Source organism: Temnothorax curvispinosus, unplaced genomic scaffold (assembly GCF_003070985.1).
Source record: "Temnothorax curvispinosus isolate PA1 unplaced genomic scaffold, ASM307098v1 QBEX01012806.1, whole genome shotgun sequence".
NCBI classification, from domain to species: Eukaryota; Metazoa; Arthropoda; class Insecta; order Hymenoptera; family Formicidae; genus Temnothorax; species Temnothorax curvispinosus.
In genome coordinates, this window is record NW_020222586.1 from 306,627 (window position 1) to 329,180 (window position 22,554).

General features: G+C 37.9%; 1 protein-coding gene across 1 annotated transcript in view; it reads left to right on the forward strand.

The window, feature by feature from the left end:
* The first annotated feature begins 633 nt into the window (after window positions 1-633).
* LOC112462828 (putative nucleotidyltransferase FAM46C) overlaps window positions 634-22,554 on the forward strand; it is a 108,929-nt gene continuing 87,008 nt past the window's right edge. Inside the window, exon 1 of the mRNA XM_025028877.1 lies at window positions 634-1,477. Coding sequence (XP_024884645.1) covers window positions 1,319-1,477 — 159 coding nt within the window. The 5' untranslated portion in view covers window positions 634-1,318. The remainder of the gene's footprint in view (window positions 1,478-22,554) is intronic.

Genomic DNA, 22,554 nt, shown 5'->3' on the forward strand with positions numbered 1-22,554 from the left:
ATAACTTTATAACTTCAAATTAAACACTTGGATTATAAAATCGAGTTAACACTCGTTGTCACCGTGATTTTGAAACAATATGGATATCGCGATTATATAAGATAATATTCGCAATAGTCCTAAACCAACCCCAAAGCACCAATGCGTGCGAACGTAATCCGCATTAAGAGAAGGGTCGGCGAGTCGCGAGAAGCGTTCCGCGTTCGCGCCAGCGTTGGCTAATTGCGGTTGGCGAGCCGAGCTAACCATCTTCCTCGTCGCTCCTCGTCGTCGTCGAACCTCGCTCGGCTTTCAGACAACGGGCCACGACGTCGGGAACGACGCGAACGTCGACGGTCAACACCGCGACGACACACGACGACGCGACGGCGGTGGAAGCTCTCTCTCTCTCTCTCTCTCTCTCTCTCTCTCTCTCTCTCTCTCTTTCTCTCTTTCGGGTGATTTCGGGCAGACGGCAGACGGTTAGTTGCAAGGGTGGCGCGGAGAGAGCGAGAAGACGGTAGGCGGGAGGGGCGGAGGCGGGGGGGGAGGCTGTTGCTCGGCATTCGGCTGCGTTCGGGTGGGGCGACGGCGGCGAGCCGGGACCGGCCGAGGCGACGAGAGATTCTCGCAGTGCCGAACCCCGTCGTTCGCCACGCAATTGTCTCGTCGCTCTTCCGTATCTTCCGCATCTCTCTCGACCTTGTAATAATAATCGCGTAATAATACCGTTCACGTTAATACCGCGGTAAGTACCTGTGCCTGACTTCGGGCCGTTCGCCGCCGCCGCTGCCGCCGCGGCCGGAGTACAAGCGTGAAGGTGTCCACGATCGAGCGTGTTTGTGCCTCGACTTGTCTGTGTGCCTCGCGCGCGCGACTCCCCTGTGCGACGATCCACCACCCGACTTTTTGCCGCCTTATCAGAAGAATTTAGAAGAATCGACCGAAGAAGAGACGACGCAGTCGTCTCTCTCTCTCTCTCGCGCGCGTCAGTTTACGCGCTCGCGAATCGAAATCACGTGATATTCGCGCCGCTGAAAATCGGGCGCGCGCGCGCGTAACCGAATTCGGAGTCGGAAGTCCGCTTACTCCGCTCGCCCCCTCGCGCCTCGCGCGGCGTGATCTGTGCGATCTCGAATCTCGACACCGTCGGCGTCGCCTTCTACGGATCTCCCGATTCGCGTCGCGTCGTCGCGTCGCGCCGGCAAATCGATCCGCAATCGGCGCGCAACCCGAAGGTGTCCCCCGTTTCCATCCGTTGGAATTTCTCGTGCCTCGTCGCCGCCGTCGTCGTTGTCATCGTATCCCGACGGAGACGAGAATCGTCCTGGAAGCGACTATGGAGGCTGGAGCCTGCAGCGACGCGCCGCGTTCGACCAAGCCGAAAGCCGCGCGGACCGAGGTCCCCGCCGTCATTGTCCCTGCGAGATACGAAACGGTAACCTCCGGGAAGCCGTCAGCCAGACCCGCCGATCTCGTCCAAGTGTCGCTGATGCAGGTAAGCTCTTACGTCTTACGTAATGCTTCAAGTCGTACATATATATATACACACATCGGCGCGTATGTGCGGTGCGAGGCGAAGCAAGCGAACCTCGCCTCTCGGCCCATTTGCGGCGCGCCAAGCGCCGACGGCCGGGGACGAGGGAGGGCGAGAGGGGCTGCGAGACTCAGCGACCAAGTCGTTCAACCCTCTCGCGGGCCGGAGACTGCGGCGGGGAGGTCGACACCCCGCGCGTTCGCCGGCGCATATACGATCGATCCCCGCGATCGATTCCCCGGCAACTCGGGACGATTCTCCTCGCGTTCCGGTACGCCGAAGCGCAAATCTGAAAGCCGCGAAACGTCAACGTGCGCGGGTTGTTTTTTTTTGCTCCCCTCGCGCGCACGTACCACTGTTTACCTCGCCTCTGTCCTTCGCGTGTTTGCTCGCGTCCTACATTGACTTTAGTATAAATATATTGTTTCGTTGTCGGAGACGTGCGGTCGCTCCGAATCTGTCTGGCGCTTGTAATACAACATTGACGCGTGTTTAACTTGTCCGATTTATATCTTTTTTCCCACTTTTATAATCTGCGATTGTAATTCTTCGTTACCCAACGTCAATCGCGTGGTTTTTTCTCGGTAATTACTCGCGCGAGAGGTGTATTTATAACACTCCAACGTTACATCTCAATTTTCATCGTTCTCTTTAATGATTTACAATTAAATAAAGGTTAATAATAGAATCGGGAAAAACGCTCTCAGGAAGATTAATAATATTCTGTATATTTGTTAGATAGAGACAAGTGCGGAAATTCTTTATTTTTGTGAAACAAATTATGCTGCATTCGACCGATAAAATTTTACTTTGTGAATTTAGTTGATTTCTGAGACTGGAGTGTGTTTTACAACCCACGCGAGTAACTGGTTGTGAGGGTCAACGAGATAGTAGACTGACAAATAACGTGCTTGGAATTCGATAGATTCTACACGATTTGTAGTAGCGTGATTCTTCCTCGTTTCAATTATTTAGATTCGGATTGCCATTAATTTTGTGCCAGTGAATTAACGTGATCGAAAAAAGAGCTACTTTTATTGATTTATCTTTAATATTTTATTTCTTATAATTTACATAGCTATTAAAAAAGAATAATTTATTTTGTCGTCTATTTCTCAGAGTGGCTATTTCTCAGATTAACAGATATGAGGTATATTGTGGCTCCAATTTGAATAAAAAGAAGACCGAATATAAAAAGAAAGCGAATTAAAAATCTCGATGTAGGAAACAAGTTTTCGATGCAAATTGTAAATTAAAAATACGAATATTTTCGATTTACGATTTGCATTGAAAACGTGTTTCCTAAATCGAGATTTTTAATTATAAAAAACTTGTCTTTTTGACGAAATATCTAGCCCCTTTCATAAATATCGTATACCTAATGAAGTATATAAAAACAGATTTAAAAACAAGTAACATTTCAATTTAATTACTTATCTTATTTAATACCTCTTTAAGTATAATTATGATAAATTGAACACACATAAGACTTTTCTCAAAAATCATGATAGATAATTATGAACTGAAATAATATTATGAAATAATATATAGATATATATATTTAGCAACAAGTAATTTAGAACAGCTGTAGCTTCATAGAATTTTTTTCGATTGTATTTTTACTTTTTATGAAGACAGTCTCAAGATTTTTTATTTCTACATTTTTTAACAATTTTAATACTGAATCAATTTTTTTTAAGAGTTTTTTAAGAGTTGAATAAAATTGTAGAATTTTGGGAATTATATATAACAATTTATTTATCAATTGATTTTAAGTGATCATCTTATCTTAGTTATCTTACAATTAGTGGAATTTTAAATTAAATCTACCAAGATATTTAATATTGAAAATTAGCGTGTCTAAAAATTAACTCAAGTAAAATAGTTCTCCTTCGCCGTTATCGAGTTATCGAGAAGATCCTCTTCAAAGCCAAAGAATTTGCCGGTTACAAGGATGATATTTTCCGTATATACATCCGCGTTGTCGTTCGCTTGCGTTATTTATTATCCGGAGTCACACACGCGATACGTCAATCTCTCTAAATCTAAACAGTTCGTTTTTCGTTATTTCCGAGATTTCGAGGAAACGTGCTTCCTTGCGCGTTATCAAATCGGAATCTTTATTGCATGTGCAAGAGAATTCGTGCGTGAAAAAGATAATGGCGATTAGATAAGTGAAATTGGAGGAATCTCTTTAAGAATCGCGCGCATTCGAGCAATCGGAGATCGCTGATCTTCGATCGAGTTAATTACTCGCGCGAGTACAGATTCAATTGAATTGTCCGTGTTTCCAAACTTTTAAATTGCCCTAGAAGTTTCAATGAGAAAGAAAGTGCGTGAAATACTTTATTTTTTTTCATTGGCGAGCGCAAAAAAGAACAAGAAGATATCTGTAGAATTTTCCACACCCTGAAAATATCGATGGCGATATTTTGAGTTAATCATTTTTAATACAATTCCGCAACTTATATTTGTCTTTAGAGTGAAACAGTCTTGTAATCTATTACCGGATCTTTCACGAAACATTCGACGACGGAGACTCTATTCCAGCACTTGGAACATTCTGTCGAGAATTCGGTTACTTCAGTGTGATACCGTTTTACGAAATATCGCGGAATGATCCGTCGATAGGTGATTTCGCGCTATTTGATTGATCGTGGGCGTGGATAAAGAGCATTCCCATTTAAATGCCGTTTTTCCGCTTAAGTGCGTGTGCCGCGTGTACCGAACGCAACTGCGCTCCGATTTGATCGCCACGGCGAGAAGGGAAACGAATGGAAAGGGCAGAATTTATAAGGAACGACAATTATTAAATTTGCATAACGGGTGTTCGCGACTGGCCACGATCGACGGTGGCGTTGGCCAATCAGTGCCGCGGTATGTATTAATTTACCGGTCGCAGTTTCAATGAAAGGTGATATTGATCACGTGGCTCGCCGCGCGGCATTGTCTGCTTCGTCGCAAGATACTTTGTATTAAATTATATGTTTTTATTATATATTTATTTTTATTATATATATGTAAAATAAAATACGTAAAAAATATATAATACAAATAAATACATAATAAAAACATATAATTTAATGCAAAGTATCTTTTTACATATACACATTCGAATAGAGAAATAATTTAAATTTTACTTAAAGTTTGAAATTTTGCTTGAAGCACATATTAAATGACATTGTGATAAATATGTGATACGTGGGATATCTGTCTGCGACAAAATTTTCCCGACCGTTATTAAAATTTATGAAAGCATGCACGGATGCTCACTTTGATGATATTTGTATATGTACTGTATTTATTATAGCGTCAAGTAATACGCACCTCAAACGAAACTTTAATACTTTAGCGAAGTTTAAATTGTTTCTGCATTCGGATGTATGTGATGTGTATACAGAGCATACACGGTTTTTCTGACTAAATTTACGTAACGAAATACTGCTCATATGCCTTTCTTTCTTTACGTAGGCATGAAATGGAAATATCGATATATAGAGAAAACCATATCCTTCAAAAAATTTTCTAACATGAGTACAAAGTTACGCAATCCTGCCTTCTTACGCATTCTAACTTGCGTTACTTTCCATAGTGTAGCATAAAGATAAGTCTCTAATAAAAATGCTATTCAACATGTATTACAAACGATCAAAATACGAATGACATTGATATCATGACTTCTATACATTCCGGAAATTTTATCATATGTCGTCGATGCGCGCATATGGCAGAAATATTTTCCACGGTTGAGAAAAGGGTCACGCGTGATAAGATAATTATTTACTTACGTAGTGAGAATAAATACAAAGTAATCAATGATATCATTAACATTTTTGAACTATGCATTGACGATTTTAAACTGACGATTCATTCATTTTTAATAATTTAAGCATACAAAGTAGTTTAATAAATCATCACGCTAATGAACGTTGAATAAAAAATAATTTATCATTACATGCTCGTTAGATCAGAGATCGTGAAAAGTTTGTTGGCGAACGAGATCTCTGAAATAGTTAATTTTTAATAATAATAATTTTATCTGTATCTAAAAATGTCACAGTGTAATATCGTATGACAATTTATTTTCACTAAAATCTATTTTCAGAAATATTTTTTTAGCAATTTTTGGCTAAAATTGGTTAAAACTTGCTAAAAATTAACCACAATCCCTCCAACGTTTTTTTCCGCCATTTAATCAACGAGATTTTGACTGTTTGCCGTTTCGAGAGTAAATAAGCTAGGGCTCTGAAATTTCTATCTGATGTTCCCTACTATAACAATTTTTTTATAGGTAGGGGGGATTATCCCACACTGAAAAAAAGGTTTGGTTAGAATAACCTAAGGCTTGGTGAAATAGCTTCAACTAAAGGGTTTAGTGATTATGACGAAATATTTGGTTAATGTTAACAAATTTGGTTAATGTTAACAAATGCGGTTAACATTAACCAAATATTTCGTCATAATTACTAAACCCTTTAGTTGAAGCTATTTCACCAAGCCTTAGGTTATTCTAACCAAACTTTTTTTCAGTGCACGGCCGTTGGTTTTCCGGAACAAACGACCGGAACAAAACGACGTTAGAAACGCGTGGGACACGAAAGTTCCTGGTTGGAGGGATTAGGGTTAAATTTTATTGTCTTAAAAATTGATATCAATATATAAAAGAAAAAAGTTTAATACACAATGTAACAGAGAAAAAAAGAAGAAAATTGGATAATATTTATTGGCACGTGATTACGAAGAGATGAGATTAGCCGATTGTTGAAAACTCGTTTTTAATCAAAGTTTGGACGTAAACACCGAAACTTCGTAATCGAATAAGAAAGTGATTTCTCTCGTATCTATACGAGTTGCTTTTTCTTCACATAAATACTTTTTAACTGTTTCATTTCACCTTAATTGTGGTCGTCGTTGCCTAGCGTGAGCTTTTTAATACTCTTGTATCGCACTCCCACGCATCACTCCTCCGTTCTTCGAACGATCATTTGCGTCTGTAATGACGTCATCTTCTTTGCACCTCCGAACAACGAGATTGCTCCCAGAGCAATGGCACGGTTATCGATTGGTCAGGCCACAGTGTGATAAACGTAGAGTTGCTTACATAATATTTTGATTGAAAAGTGTTATCGATACTATTGCTCTCAAGATAATAAATACTTTCGTGACCTGAGAAAGGCAGCGTTACAGGGAAGAAATACCGGGGAGCTGAACAATGCTACATTACTGCATAAGAATCTTTAATAAATTTTGGAATGTGCATTTTTACATCGAAATTACTCGCGTTCTTGCGTTGCGCTTCTGTTAATTTACTTTTTTTTTGTAAACGCTTCTCTCCGAGATTATGTCATCTGCGACGCTGCAGGCTGTCGGTTGCTTCGCAATATTCGGCAAGTGCGTAAATGATTAAAATGTCGATGCTTTAATGGATCCTTAATCGTGCTTAAATGTGCCAAACATGTTTACCGCGTATTATGCAATACTGAAAATCTCGTGATTCGTGCAGATGTGGAGCATACACGCGATAAATGAGATTGGGGAGATGATACCGGAGAGGAGAAGTGGACGATGACTGTTTTCGAATCGCGACAAATAAGATTATTGCCGACGTATTGAAGATCGAACTTTCTTGAATGGTGTATTTTCTTGCCGGATTGCAATCGTCATCTAACTCGCTATATGTACGAACGATAACAGCGGTCGAACATAATTTTTTTAGATACGAAAGGCAAAGTTTATCTATACAGATTTGTATAAAATTACATTAACGCAAACTAACGATCGATCGACCAGTGACATAGATTCCGAAGATGTTTGTACCATTAGTCGACGATAAGTAACAAAAATATCGAAAGAAAAAGTACGGGTAATTTTAGCATGCGTGGGATCTCGTCCAATGATATGCATAATCTAAATATAATAAGCATAATCTGAGCGTGTCAAATAAAGAACGTCGACATCTACGATTCACGTCGTATTCATTTTCTATATACTGAAAGTGAATTTCCAACCGCATTTTGTTTTTACTTTTTTTCGTAGAGATAACATTTAAGATCGAGAGTTGTTTCGAATTTTCGAATTTTCAATCGCAAATGAAGAAGAGCACTCCGCCAAAGGATCTTACAATTAGTAGAGATCGAAACTGATTTTAGAATTTGCATCGATATATAAGTATAATTATTTGTACATACTATAAAATTTGATTAGTTGCATGAATTTTAATATTAATGATAGCAAACGTGAAAGATTTTTTTTAAATTTGCTTTCAAAGTATTAATTTGCGCAATCGCAATTATTGATGGAAAGTTTATTTCGGAGATACGTTGGGGGCCGATACATGGCCTATTTCGAGGCCGAGGCCGAGGCTAAAGTTACAACGAAATTTTCGTAACGTCGACTGAAGTCGGCGTTTGTATTTTTTGTCGATGTTATTCTTGCGTGTTCGTGTGTATGTGTATATATAATATTCCGCGGGAGAATATTGCACAGACACACGCACGATCCTCTGACGTTGCCAACCCGAGTGCGGCATCTCTTATATTTACCCGAAAATACCAGAAGAAGGTCGCGCGCCCGTGTAACGTTACAAGTGTCGCGAAAGTGAAACGAGAGTCGGCTAACGGTATCTCTCTCTCTCTCTCTCTCTCTCTCTCTTTCTTTCGTCTCTTTCGCTCTCGCTCGAAAGGTTAATGCGTTAAGGATCGGACGTACATACTTACGTATGTCATAAATCGAAAATGCTCGCGGTGAAGATGAGATGTGCTTTTAGACCTCCTGCTACAGTAATTAATCCCGCCAGACACCACGGCTCGACCGGCTCTGATATACAACGTGTGCGGTTCGCGTAAAAGGTGACTCGTAGATTCGCAGATTTAGATTGCAATAACCACGACGATGACGTATAGACGCGGAGCGGTCGATAGACCGCGAAAGGAGCCCGTCAATGTGCGTTCGTGCCTCCATTCTCGAGTGCAGTGACTTCTTGTCGAAAATTAGGCGGCGTGCCCGCGCAACGCGATCCAATTCTTAGCGGCTTGTCAAATAAGTGATTGTTGTTAAGAATTATATAGCATGTGTTTTGGAGATTATTTAGCACATTTTATGAGTTTTCTTATCCATCACACGTGTTTCGTGTGTTTCTACGAACATTGCAATATTTATGTTTGCCATATACCTTGTTGATGAAACCAAGGTGCGATATCAAGATTGTGACGAACATAAAGATTTTATAAACACATTCTTGTATAAAGGAATAAAACTTTATGGGCATGTAGTATTTATTTCACAATTAATTGTCTGCATTATTTAATTTATGAATTATTAAATATTTTTAATGTGCATTTTAATGTAACAACTTTCGATTTTTAATTTTAACGTGATACATGTTATTTCTGTTGAAATTTTTTATAAGATTAAAAAAAAGAATTTTAATGCTCGTTTAGAAATAGATCGGTACCGAGATAATAATATCTAAAAATGATGAGACTTGAAAAGTTGTTATGAAAACTCAATTTTTCTCCCTTCTGCGGGTTTATCTTTCATTTTTCATTGCTTGAAACTCATTAATAACATCTCGACTTTCGGAGTCAAGTAACAAAGGTGAAGTCTGTAATCCGATATACATAAAATAAAATTACAGAGAAAATACATTTAATGCAAAAAGATAAAAGTATATTTATGTCTCGTTTTTATTAAAGTTCCCGCGTTATTGCAGACATTAAAATCGTGACTCTTTTTCGCATTTGTCATTTTCGTAACTTTATACTTTAGCGAGTAGCATGCACTATCCCCTGCGAAAAAAACATAATATTGCGGCGCTTGGAAATCGGATGAGTTTAATTTGATCGACGAAAATAGAATAATCTTAATCATTTGATTAACAGACCCACGCGTTGTTTTGGCACGGGTATACTCCTCGCTTTACGATATTTCCATTACGCAGCGTTGATAACGCAACATTGTTTATCGTATTTTGGGCAATTGAGTACACATCGCACGAGCGGCATTATCTTTCGGAGGATAATTAAGCGAGCTTGTTTGTTTGATTGAAAGATTCACGCACTTGATGAGAGTTTAAGCTTCTAAATACGTAATGCAGATTTCTTCTTATCGTGACTCGATTCAACACGATAATTTGCTTGCTTATCTCAATGTAAATAATTTTTCAAGAATATTTAAGTGAATATCACACGCGTACCGATTCTTTCTCTCTTTCCCTCTCAACTCTCGTAACAAGCTGGATACATTCGCTATTTTGACAGATATGTTTTGGCTGCTCGAAACTTTTTTATTTGATAGTTTGCGTACAAGTTATATTTAGAATCATTTTGTGTTTTTTACCCAAGTAGATTTATTAAATGTCATCCAGATTAAATGTTTCAATAAATAAGAAAGTAATGGTTGTAACAAACAAAACTTTGCAAGATTTGCCGAGAGATAGTAAAATTGTTCAGCTTACATAATTGATTTCTAAGATTAATTACTAAATATTATATTTTAGATACTATCAGGAGATATCTGTGCATTAAGTTTATTTTCATGATCAATTACCATATTGTGATATTTCGATCATATCGAGCTACAGTTAATATTAACTATAAAATAAAAATAAGCTGCGCATATTAAGTTTTTTTATCTTCTATCTAATCTTAAAGATCTAACTCGGACAAATCGAGCCGCCCGAAGGAAGTTTGATTCGTTTCCGAGATATAGTACTTATTTTTACAGTATGGAAAAATTGCGTAAATGGCCTGAATAAGCCAAGGCGGGCACTAGCATACTCCTCGTGTATCTAAAATTTATGTTTTATTATAGCGATGATAACGGGTAGAGGGAATAAAACTCTGCGCGTGTACAAACGCAATAAATTACGCCTATCGCGCGGGGCTCGCGTGATGTAACAACGACAATTAGGTTTCCCCCCCCCCCCCCCCCGATGATAATCCCACGCTTCCGACTTTAAAATTACTTATCCCGGCGCCAATCCGGCCGACACGATTCTCTCGTGGTCGTGCCCGATTAAAAATCGACGAGGCCCGTCGCGCGCCGGAAGTGTTCTCTCTCACCCCGATATTATCGATTCAAAAGCGCGTCTGCCTCTCTGGAAAGGCGTCGACGCGTCATCGGAAGTCCATCCAGCAGCACTCTCCCTGGTGAAAGCTCATTCGCGACATTCCGGCGCAGAACACCATAATCGACTGCGTGCACGCGATAATGAATGACTCTCCCTCGTGTGTAACAAAGCGGACGATCTTATCGGAGTTTTGCGCATAGAAACCCGAAGATTGCGCGCGTCTTACGTCACGACCGTTACGGAGCGATTGTCTTTCTCTCGTACATAAGGCAACGAGATTAGTCGCGGTGACACACGACCGCTGAGGATCCTTAAATAGAATCGGCTTTCGTCGGCGGGAGTCAAAGGTCGATAATCGTACGTGAAAGGATGTGAAGAAGGGTATAACTGATTTGGTATATTCGAACGATCGTATATTGAAAGCGAGATTGAAAGCCTTAACCTTTTATATAAATTTATTGATTTGAATGATTTCATAAATTCGTTCCTATAAATTTTAACGACTTATTTATCAAGATTTGATAAGATCTGTCGTACTTTGCTTTAAAAATAAATAATTATCGAAAATGTTTTATCGAGACGAGCTGCTAATTAAAAATCCTTGAAGTAAATATTTATGAAAAAAGTCCGCTAATGTTTTCAAAGACAACGCGGTTAGTTTTTTTAATTAACGGATGTTTAGTTTTTGCGAGGTTAATTTAAAAAAGATTTGATGGTACAGCGATAATGTCTTTGCTCCTTTTATAAATTTTTAAATTTCATAAAATCAATAGTTATGTTTGGAAGAAATTCTGTGAGTATGAGTAACGCAGTGTATATGCATAAAAAATAATTTTGAAAGCTCGATAAGAGAGGTTTGTAATCCGATTTTAATGAAAAGGGTGTATAGACTCTACTTCTCTCTATACAGCAGTTATTTGTCTTGCTTCAAATTGGAAAGTTTGTAGGCTCTAATTTAATCGTCATTTATTCAACAACAGCATTAAATGCATCGCGTAATTTATTGACCGAATTTAACAATCGCTTAGTGATAATTGCAGCCATCATTAGATATAAGTGATATAATATTAATTTTACAATATACTGTGGATATCAAATAATCGTTCTCGTATATGTGGTATAAATCAATTTTTAAATAGAAACGAATGTTGAGAGAGAGAGAGAGAGAGAGAGAGAGAGAGAGAGAGAGAGAGAGAGAGAGAGAGAGAGATTATATTTATATAATGTTTAATCATTTTTGTATAATACTGATTAATTTTCCACGTGATTTACGAGTGAAGAGCTTTTATTATGAGGAAGAAATTATTAGAGAAACTATTATTTTTATTAATTAGGACATATACGAGCAGGTGCTTTAAACTATGATAGCATGATTATGTTATTTTAAAAATTTGTAGGTAAGAGGTAATTTATTGCTACGTTTACAACGTTCGGAATGGCAGGCGGATGGGTTAATGAGTCGGCACTATTCGTTACTTTGCACGGGAGATCATAATGTACCGGGAAGAGCGATAAATTAACAGAAAAATGTACGTGCCACGTATGCGTTAAGCCATAGCAAACTTTATATCACAACAATTATTTATGGCGAGATTTATAAAACGCTTGAACCTTTTACGTAACCGAAATATTTAACTTTGCGTCGCGTCGCGCTTTATGCGCACTCGTTAATTTTTAAAATTTTTAATTAGCCTCGCTCGTGCACCACCGCGATAATCGCGAATCGATTTTGCGAAAGCGTGGACAGGGTCTGTACGAGCAAGTTGTACACCGCGACTTCGCTGCACGAGAGGAAAGAGATCGACCGAGTTCCGTTGAGAGTGCGAGGAGTCTCTGTCGGCGGATGACCTTATGAAACCGTAATGCCCACATAGTTCGCATGCAAATCCTTCATCCTTCGCGCAAAACGCTGGAGGGCAACCGTTGCGTAAACGGAGAAACGCATACCGCGTCGGATGTAATGCTCCATCGATACAGGTACTGGCCCGCGCGGCGCGTGAATCCCGCTAGCATTAAGAAGTGGACGATAGTTGCGACATAAATGTGCCTGCGCCTGCGATTTTACGTAAATCCCAGTCTTCTTACGCGCTATAATTCGCGCGAGTAATGTAGAAATCAGTATAAGCGCACCGAGAAAGGGTAATTTCTTGACGACTGACGCACGACAAAAACGTGTATAATACGCGCGATATTATCCAATTTACGGGCGATTATAAAAAGCTCATTGGCTAATGCGATAAGTAGCATTAATGTTGACTGCTTTATTATTATCCATCATACCTGCATATATTGAAAAAAGAAAAAAACAAGCATAATGATGTAATATACGTCGCGGAAACAATACTTTTTCTGAATTTTTTGTAAATTTTTTAGTGGTATTAACTCTCTCGCTTTTTAATATATTTGAACGCATATATATAAGATCTGTTGGAATTATCTCTCTTTTTCTTTGATCTACGATTTCATAACGGTAAAATAAAATTTATTCTTGCAATTCGTAGTTTATATATAAACTTGTAGAACTTCTATTCGAAGTTTATCATAGAAGTTCTTTTATTTGGTATCTAGACAGTTGTTTTGATTTTATGTTAATTTAACACTTTGATTGTTACATTACCCATATTTGGATAACGCGTGAGTTTCCACGAGAATCCCGTTACCTACTTAGATAACGGTTCTATTTATCCGGTTAAGAATGCTTTTACTAAGTATTTATAAAGACCTATATAAAAAAACAGATATTACAACTCTGAAATAAGTCTTATCTAACTAAAAAAAAATATTAGTGCTAGTAACTGGAACAAGACGTTACCTGTTGTATTTTAGAAAATATTAATTAACACGATTAACTTTTTTTCTTTCAAGCGTTCTTTATTTCAAGTATCGCAATTTTCTCCAACATAATTCTCAAGAGAGATTACCTCAGAAAGCGTTTAATGCCACAACTTCTCTGATGATTTTTAAGGCGTTTTAAAAATGTTAGTCGCATTCTGCAGGTGCGAATATGTGACCCGGTCTCACGTTTGATTTCACGCATTCGCAGACGTTGATACGGCGGATACAGCTTTGTCGTCGTTTATTTGCGTTCATCAATCAAGGCGAGCGTCATTTCAGACACGATACGTTGGTACGCGCGGTTTTCCGGCATTCGACAGACATTTAACATTGGTGTACACGACGCGCATGCACACGATGCGAGTGTTGTCTATTAATACGTGCCGTATGGCACGGCAGCTCGTCACATATGTTAACGCACGAGTATACGTTATTCGTCCCGATTTGCTCGGCGAGATAATTAAGTCGCGGGCTCTCGTTAACGCGCATCGACAAACCAAAACGATTTGTTTATCCGACCGTGAGTAACATTACCGCGGAATGACGATCCGCTCTCTAATTACAGCCATTTAAAGGAAACGACATCGACGCGATGGGCCGCTCACTTTTCAGCCTTCATTAAAATGCAATTATCCCTTTCCCGCTTCAACGCGACAAAGAAACGTGTATGCGCTCGTAATTAACGCGGGCTGTATCGAACGGAAGTGCGTGGCTCAGATAGCGAGAATGGCGAAAAGCGGGTCTACTGAAAGATACGAGGTCCTCGGTCTGTTACATTAAATATCCGTGATATATATATATATATATATATATATATACATATACATATACATATACATATATATATGTATGTATGTATATATGTATGTATGTTAACCTACTGTAATCTTTCGTGGCCAAGCGATAAACGTATTATGCAGGAAGTACGGAAGGAAGGATGTGCCCAATTCGCAGGCGATTCGTAAGTCCGTGCGGTCACACCGAGATATGGTCGCGAAACAATGGCATTGTTGATATGAAAATTAAAGCTGGAACAGCTGTCCGCGGCCGTTGGAGATACTTACTACCTTGAAATTTCTGGTGCATAGTTTTCTATTATTAGCCGAGCGCTTTAGAATATTTGATTACGTGCCACTTTCGACTATTATAAAATGATAATGGGAGTAATAATAATGGAATAAATGGAAGTATTTACAGCGAGGACAGTTTATGTATACGTGAAAGTATATAGTTACGCGCTGAATTTTCAATACGTCCTATCGACAAATTAACAGCTTTTTTTGGTGTGTATTTTGGATTGATTTACCTTCAATTTTAATGAAACCCTATGTGCCTTGATTGTTTTTCACTGTACATATATATATACAGAAACATTCCTCGGACGTATATTACAAAAGGTGATGGCGCAACGCAAGATGCAATCAATACGGCAAGGGGAGAGAATATTGAGAGAAGGCGCAGCGCGCAGAGATAATGGGGGAATATCGAGATGAGTTTCGATGATGACAGCCACGCGTAAATTCCGAGTTATCGGATATTGCTCGTAGATGAAGTCTCGCCGCGCGCGCGAAGTGGTGATCCGCGTGACCGTCTATGTTTTAGAGAAAGTCTCCGCGGGATATAAAATCCATTTTACCGGGCGATCGTACGGCGCTTCTTTTTTCTTTTTCCTTTTCCTCGGCTCGCATTCCTTAGCCAACACGCCGCACGGTGCACCCGATGGAATCTTCTCGTAAATTGCCCTCTTCCGTATTGTCAAAGACGGTGCTTAAGCCATGCAGGGAAAGTTTTTCCAATCTCCGTGGCGTCGATGCTGCTGTGGTGTACGTAGGCCATGTAGGATCGCTCGATTTGATCGGCGATATATCTCTCCGCGAAGGCCGCGATAAATATCGTCTTCCCTGACGAAGGAGAGTGTGAGAGAAAGAGGGACAGACGTAACGAAATCGGGACTTATAACGGAATTATTATCGCGCTCGATGAAAAAGACGATCGTCCGCAATGTACTTTCCCTTGTCGAGAAATACTCGTCTTCGCTCTGAAAATATTATGATTAAAAACATCTTAAAGAAGTCTTAAAGAAGGATATAACGATTTCCTCGAGAAATCGATCAAGCCGGCCGATCTTTTGGAGTACGATAAATAAATTGAAGGCTGTAAAAAGGAACAAATATTTTCTCTCCGTTCTTTTAACGTGCAATCCAGAATATATTTATTCTTATTGAAACAAAATGTTTTCACACATATGTCGCATGTGTGCTTGCATGCCGCTTCAGTGAATCAGGCAAACTGGCTAACATTTACGCGCATGTATTATGCAAGAAACAATAAACGCGTTGACGTTTAAACGTCGTTGTTTCTTGTAAACGCAGCCTCGGTCGCTACTCCTATACTGGTCGTCGCAGGCATAGGAGCAACGACCCATTGATCCCGCGGGAGAATCTGGACCGTGCTGACTGGGGCACAAGGTAAATTCTACTCTACGCCGTGCAATTTCCAGCGAGTTATCGTCTTATTTCTAATTGAAATTTATAGCATGCCCTTAAGAGTAAATTAAAAAAAAAGTTGGAAACGAGAAATCTGCTGCACGAAACTTTTTTTTTTTTTAAATTAACTCTTAGTAGCGTGCTATACATTTTGATTTTCTTTATATGGAATCTAGTACTTTTTTAAAGATATTTTTACGAGCTACGTGATGATATGTGCAGAGATATTTTAAAATTTATGAAGAAATAACAACGAGTCCGTTCTATGTGAACATTATCGTTTTATAATGAAAAATGAGACAACCAGAATTTTCTATTTCTTTCTAATTTTTAAGTGATTTCCTTATACATTTCTCTTTCCTTATCCGTAACAATAGTTTTTTCGAATTTCCGTTATGTTTGTCGTTATAATTTTATTCTGATAATACAAGGAATATTAATGCTTTCAAGATTTATAATTATAATTATAAATGCCGCATTAACCAGTGACTATTTAAAGTCGTAAATCATTAGATAAAAGAATATTGAAAAGTTTTCCGCTACAAATGGATTTTTCATGTTTTTACGATGTTTACTATGTTCCGCATAAATTATATAAGGCTTGGTCTATACTATGATCCTTTACTTCTTGTCATTTAATATCCTGGCAGCGTCTTACAATGAGGTTCTGATAATAATCGAGTGAAAGCATGTAATATTAATTACATCAACATGATTTTTAAATGAGGCCAAAGCGCGCCTGCGGTTAATTATTTTTTATACGATGCCCGAGTTGATAAACGTCATTTATCACATGGATGTGACGTGGCAATATTTAATAGTTGTTCATTGTGGCCTGTGTCATCGAGAATGTCGACGAATTCTGATCAGATAAGGTCTTAAAATATATTACGTCTATCTTTGATTTGTAGATTAAAATACATTTCTTAGGCCTGCATTTAATAGTTATAATTCTACTGGAAAACTAAATAAAGGCAGTTTTGAGAGATGTAATACATTCTAATAAATGGATCTTGAGAATCAGTTTTTTTTATTTGTCAAAGAGATAAAGGTTACCGGCCATTTTTTATTTGTATTTGCAATTGCGATTTAATCGAGGAACTCGGATGAAGATCATCTGGAGACACAGTCCGAGTTTTATCTCTCGCGATTCGATTTTTGACAAAGGATCATATGCGTATGTACGTTTATAATTCTTAAATCTTGTAACATTTTTCTAGACGTAAAGAATATATCTAATATGTTCAGCATTTATTTCGTATCTATGATCTCATACTGGTACAGTAAACAATTATTAGTTTACGTTAGTAAGAATTTGCAAAGGTATCGAAGCAAATATTTACATGATTTATTTATCTGGAGTAGTAGGATAAGAACGGTGGAGAGTGGAGATTATAAATAATATAAATTATTGTTTCGCTATACTTAACAGGCAACAGTTATCTTCTTAACGATGCTTAGCTTCGGATATATCTCGTATCGTGCTTTAAACTTTTATAATCTAAATATAATTTAACTGGCATTTTTGAGATCGATAACGTGGAATATAATATTCGAGTTCCTAGATCGAGTCATTCGAGATAACAAAATGCTGCGATTATATATTTATTATTTAAAGCGGAAGTAGCAGAGAATATCTCGTATTTTTATCTCTCATACATAAATACGTTAAATATTTTATATCTGTAAAGCTGGTCGGCACACGGCCCGGCCTTTGTTTGTTGATTTGCAAAGCCGCTGCGCGCCGTGTTTGTTACTTGTTTGATGAGATTCGAGTCGGCAAGTAAGTGACGCGTACCGTTCCACGTTTCGTTGCACTGCTCACCGAAACGCGATCGTATTGAGAGAAGACACCGGAAGACACCGAACACGATTATTTCTTACGAACAATATCCGCCCGCGCAATTAATTAACTCCCACGATTAATGATTGTAAGTGCATTGACTGTTTGTCGAAGCAAGAGTACTTCGCGCAACTTGTTTATTTCGTGGATTCGAAGCGATAGGGAATGGAGATTAAAAAATATTGTTTTATTGCGATATCGTTTTATCGCAAGCAATAATAATTTTTTAATTATCAAGTTTGAATGTGTTTTACAATGGAACACTTTGATTTTTTTTATCTGAACGTAATTTGCTTGTCACAATTGGATGGGCAGCGTGAATCCACACCTAAAAAAGAGATGTAAAGTCGATAGGTACTCGAATCTATCGAAGTTTATTGTTGTCACTTTTCCGCGATGCCGATTACTTCAATTGCAGTTGTCATCGTATATTTTGACAGTTGTGTGTATCAAGGAGTTAATATAATAATAGCATAATGTTAAAGCTAAATAGCGCGCGCGAAGCGTCTGTGGTGTCTAGTTAATTAAAATGATGAACAATATATCGATTATTTATTACTACTAATATGTATATCTCACTGTATATATTTAATTAATAAGTACGTTCGTAATTAAGCTCGTATTTTGATATTTGTCAATCGCACGGCATAAATATATATATCGTGATTTATCAAAACCCTTGATTATTTGACATGTCGTTTCATGTGTTAATTTGCGAGATTCGAGTTGCGAGTGCAGTCGAAAGATCATAGAGCTTCATATCTTTTTAAAGAGCGTTTTTACGATCGCGTTTTAATTGAATTTCGTTGCAGTATACAGTAGTAAAGTGCGTGTCGTGTGTGATTAACGTCGAGAGTGTCGTCCAAAATGCCGTGTGATTATTCTATTTTAATGGTGGGCACGCACGGTCATAATTAGCCATGTTTTCGCGAATGTTGTGTTACACGAACGAATTTGAGGGAAAGACGAAGCCTGGGAGGTATCAGGCGACGGCGAACCATGAAGTGAGCAAATTATTATTTTTTTATTTTATTTCTTATTCACAGTATTGTTTATTTACAATTATTTTACTTATGGATAACAGTTATTCTTCTAGATATTGTTTTATTTTTTTTTTGCATCTGTTCATAACTTATCCATTTTTATTTTTTATTAATAATTTGACTTTATATTACTAGATAAGATAGTTATTAAATTTCATGATTGATATGTTTATGTGTATGATGACTCATCTGATGAGTAACTCTTATGTAATATTAGATTTTATTCTCGATTTTATTAGTCATTAGATCTTATATGCTATTTTCTAATAGCCATCTCATCGCGTATTCTAATATTTGTACGGAATATTCCACAATAATCATACAATACTTCAATCGCGTCAGGTTTCACGAGAGTAATTGTACCGTTTTTCACGATCAGTCGAGTATACTCTCACAATCAGTCGTTGTTTAATCAAAATGTGAACTATCTGTATTTCAAGATAAAACTTTGTTCTACAATAAATATCTCGCCTAAATATCACGCTTTTTGATACGAGATTCATTAACGACTGTAAATATCTCTTTAAAGAAAAGGTCGCAAAAATATATTTGCGTTGCGCCTATGAATTTAATACTACTATATAAATTTTTATATATTTCAACGCTATACTAATTTCTATTGTAAATTTAATGACAGGGGAATCTTTTTTTCTTGAACTGCATTATTATTAAAAAGAAAATCAAATATTATATACTTGCTCTTCTCACAATTACCGAAAACAAACGCAAGAGTGCTTAATTATGCTACGGGTTAACTTTACACAAACAATGCTCGAGGAAGTTAAATAGCAAATTAAGTAATTAACGAAATAGTCATCTCGCATTTTATTTAAACATATCCTTAACGAAACGTGAAAGAGCAAATTACTGTGATGATACGTTGCAAACTGTACAAAATTTCTTACTTTATACACAGACCATATGCATTGTATAGATGCAATTAAATTAACGAACCAGCATACACTGAAGAACACTCTCTCTTTCTCTTTCTCTTTCTCTCTTTCTCTTATTACATAAAATGATAGTTATTTTCCTAAATGTAAACTTTAAAGTTAGAAACTAGAAAATTAGAAACTTTAAATAAAAAATAAGGGGATAAATATGATATTAGAACTAAAATTTATGTTTTTTAAAATCTTCATCACACCAAATTAATCTTACACGTGTGTCAATTTGCGTGGTAGAAAAACAAACACATGTGAAACGTATTCAAGAAAACCGGATTTTTAAAGCCGACCAGAAACGCCGTTAACGACGGGAACTGTCTCGACGATACACGGTGAACAAAGACACAAGGTATTATTACGATCATTTTGGCGGACACTCGTGATAAATGTATCAACCTTGTTCGATCGGCGGGACGAAATCTCGTCAGATCTGCGAGCAATCGAATTTCGACGGACCGATGGATGGTGTGCGCGAAACGTGATTGCGTTCACGGACGGCACACGTGCGCACGTATACTTCTGCGCGCTCGCGCACATACACATGTGTATGCTAAACAGTTTCGATTTCGACACACCTGTTCAACGCGCTATTCCAGTTAACTACTTTTCCTCATTCTAATTTGGTCTCGAGCGTATGAAACTATTATTAAATAATTTTACACTGGTGTTAACATATGTTTTTGCAAATCACGCGTTATTATATTAACATATCAATTCACACTTTTTTAAATTAAATTTTTATAACGAAAATTAGGATGTTTATCTGTTTGTGTTTGAATTGGTAATTGATTTTTTAAATTCTGCGATATTTTTTATATATTTCTCATATACCTATCAATGCATTGAAAGACAACGGAAAATATATATATATATATATATATATATATATATATAATTTATTTAGTTGAGGTATTTTCAAAAAATGAGTGCTTTTAATTCTTTTTTAAATTAAAAGTTCAAGATATGACAAAATAAAATGAAAATAGCATATTTTGTAGTTATCTTGCAATATATATATAACAATTCTCGATCACAAATCTCTCGAAACGACTGTTATTTATCAGATTTATTCACAGCGTTACCCGCACGCTTCATGAGTTACAGTTATACGAAAATCATCAATGATCGACGCAATTTGCGTGCGAGACCAAACGTACAGTCTCTCGTCGCCCATAATCGATAGAAATTTCTTAACAACACTTTAAATGACTATTCATGTACGTCATATCTATCATTATTTCTTTTCCTTATTATTTACACGAGACGCCTCGTGATCCAAAGTAATAACAACTAATAAGGTGCCGCGACGTGGCATTGGGATCCGACATTTAGCAGCTGCTAAATGCGATCAACAGAAATTTCGTAACAATACCGCGGATCCATATGCCGTATCTCGTTATTCCTTTTCACTACTTGCGCAAACTGTCGCGGAATTTTAAGTGTAGCCAGCAAGATGTCTGGTGAAAAGCGTAACGTGAGTGTGGAGATATCGTTAGCCGGAATTAAGTGTATATATAAACAGGTTAAGATAAAGCGGAGTATATGATATTTAAAGACCAATTGAGCACTGTTGCAAGAAGAGAGTTACTTTCATTATGATCGTTACATCGTTCAATATGAGAACAACACGGAATCCCAGTTACTCGGCGCAATTCAAGTAATTCAAGCTGCGATGTATTTGCGAGAGTATACTTGCGGATTGCGTATTTTAACGTGACCGGAGTGTCGCGTCGTTATCGAAAACATGTATTTCGCTTTGCGCAAACCGTGTGGAGACGCGTATGATGACTTTTGACGCCGCGGCGTTTTCGCGAATCGATTTCTCTCGCCCGCGGGCAAAGAAGTACGATGCCAAGTTATTTTAATTGAGAACTCTTTAATTATATGCATATCGGCACGTGATCTTCGACACGGCGATCGGCGATCGGCGATTCGACGTAAGAGTTGGCATGCGTGGAAGCAAGTCGAGAGTAATCGGACTAACACGCAACACGACGTGTTCCTCTCGTTCGTTACATAATGATCAACTAATCTACCATCAAAGATGATATCCACTCAATACCCGATTCATGATGCGTACGCACACACGGATATGTATAACACATGGCCGACGCGACGGTCGGACACCGTCCGTTCGTGGGTCGGCCGGTTTCTAACCCACCGGATTCATCACTCTCGGCATGCATTCGTGAAAGGTTGCACGATCAGATTGAGTAATAAGAGACGATTTTTTTTTGCACGACCAGGTTTTGAAATAGCCAACACGACGGCGGGACGAGCACAAAGAAAGCTGCTGAAAAAGATTGAGTCTCGTTACGATCTTCTCTCCTGGGATGGGAGATTCGCTCGTAATGAGATTCATCGTCACTCAGAAAAATATTTGGATAAACCGTAGGAGTACACGCAAAAAGAAATATAAGGTCACAGTAGCGAAAGAGAGGAACCGATACAAGTAAAAGTTTAAGCTCTAATACGTGCGATCGCTCCATCAAAAGATTTCTGCTACTCTCAATGGCGAGAGTTACTTTGATTTCTTTGCAATTACTTTATTTTATGCTTCAATATATATGCTTTATTAAAGAAAATATGCACATTAATGCGAGAAATAATTTATAACTTAAATGTATCTATGTCCGATTAAATTATTAAGAAAATACCTTTATTCACAGATACTTTCGCGTAATATAGTGATATTTAAAATGATATTAAAACAGTTAAGATTTAAATGATTTTTATAAATGGCTTATAGATGATTTTTATAGATAATTCTCGATATAAGAACATTTGAGGCGCGGAGTCCTGGATAAGATTCCA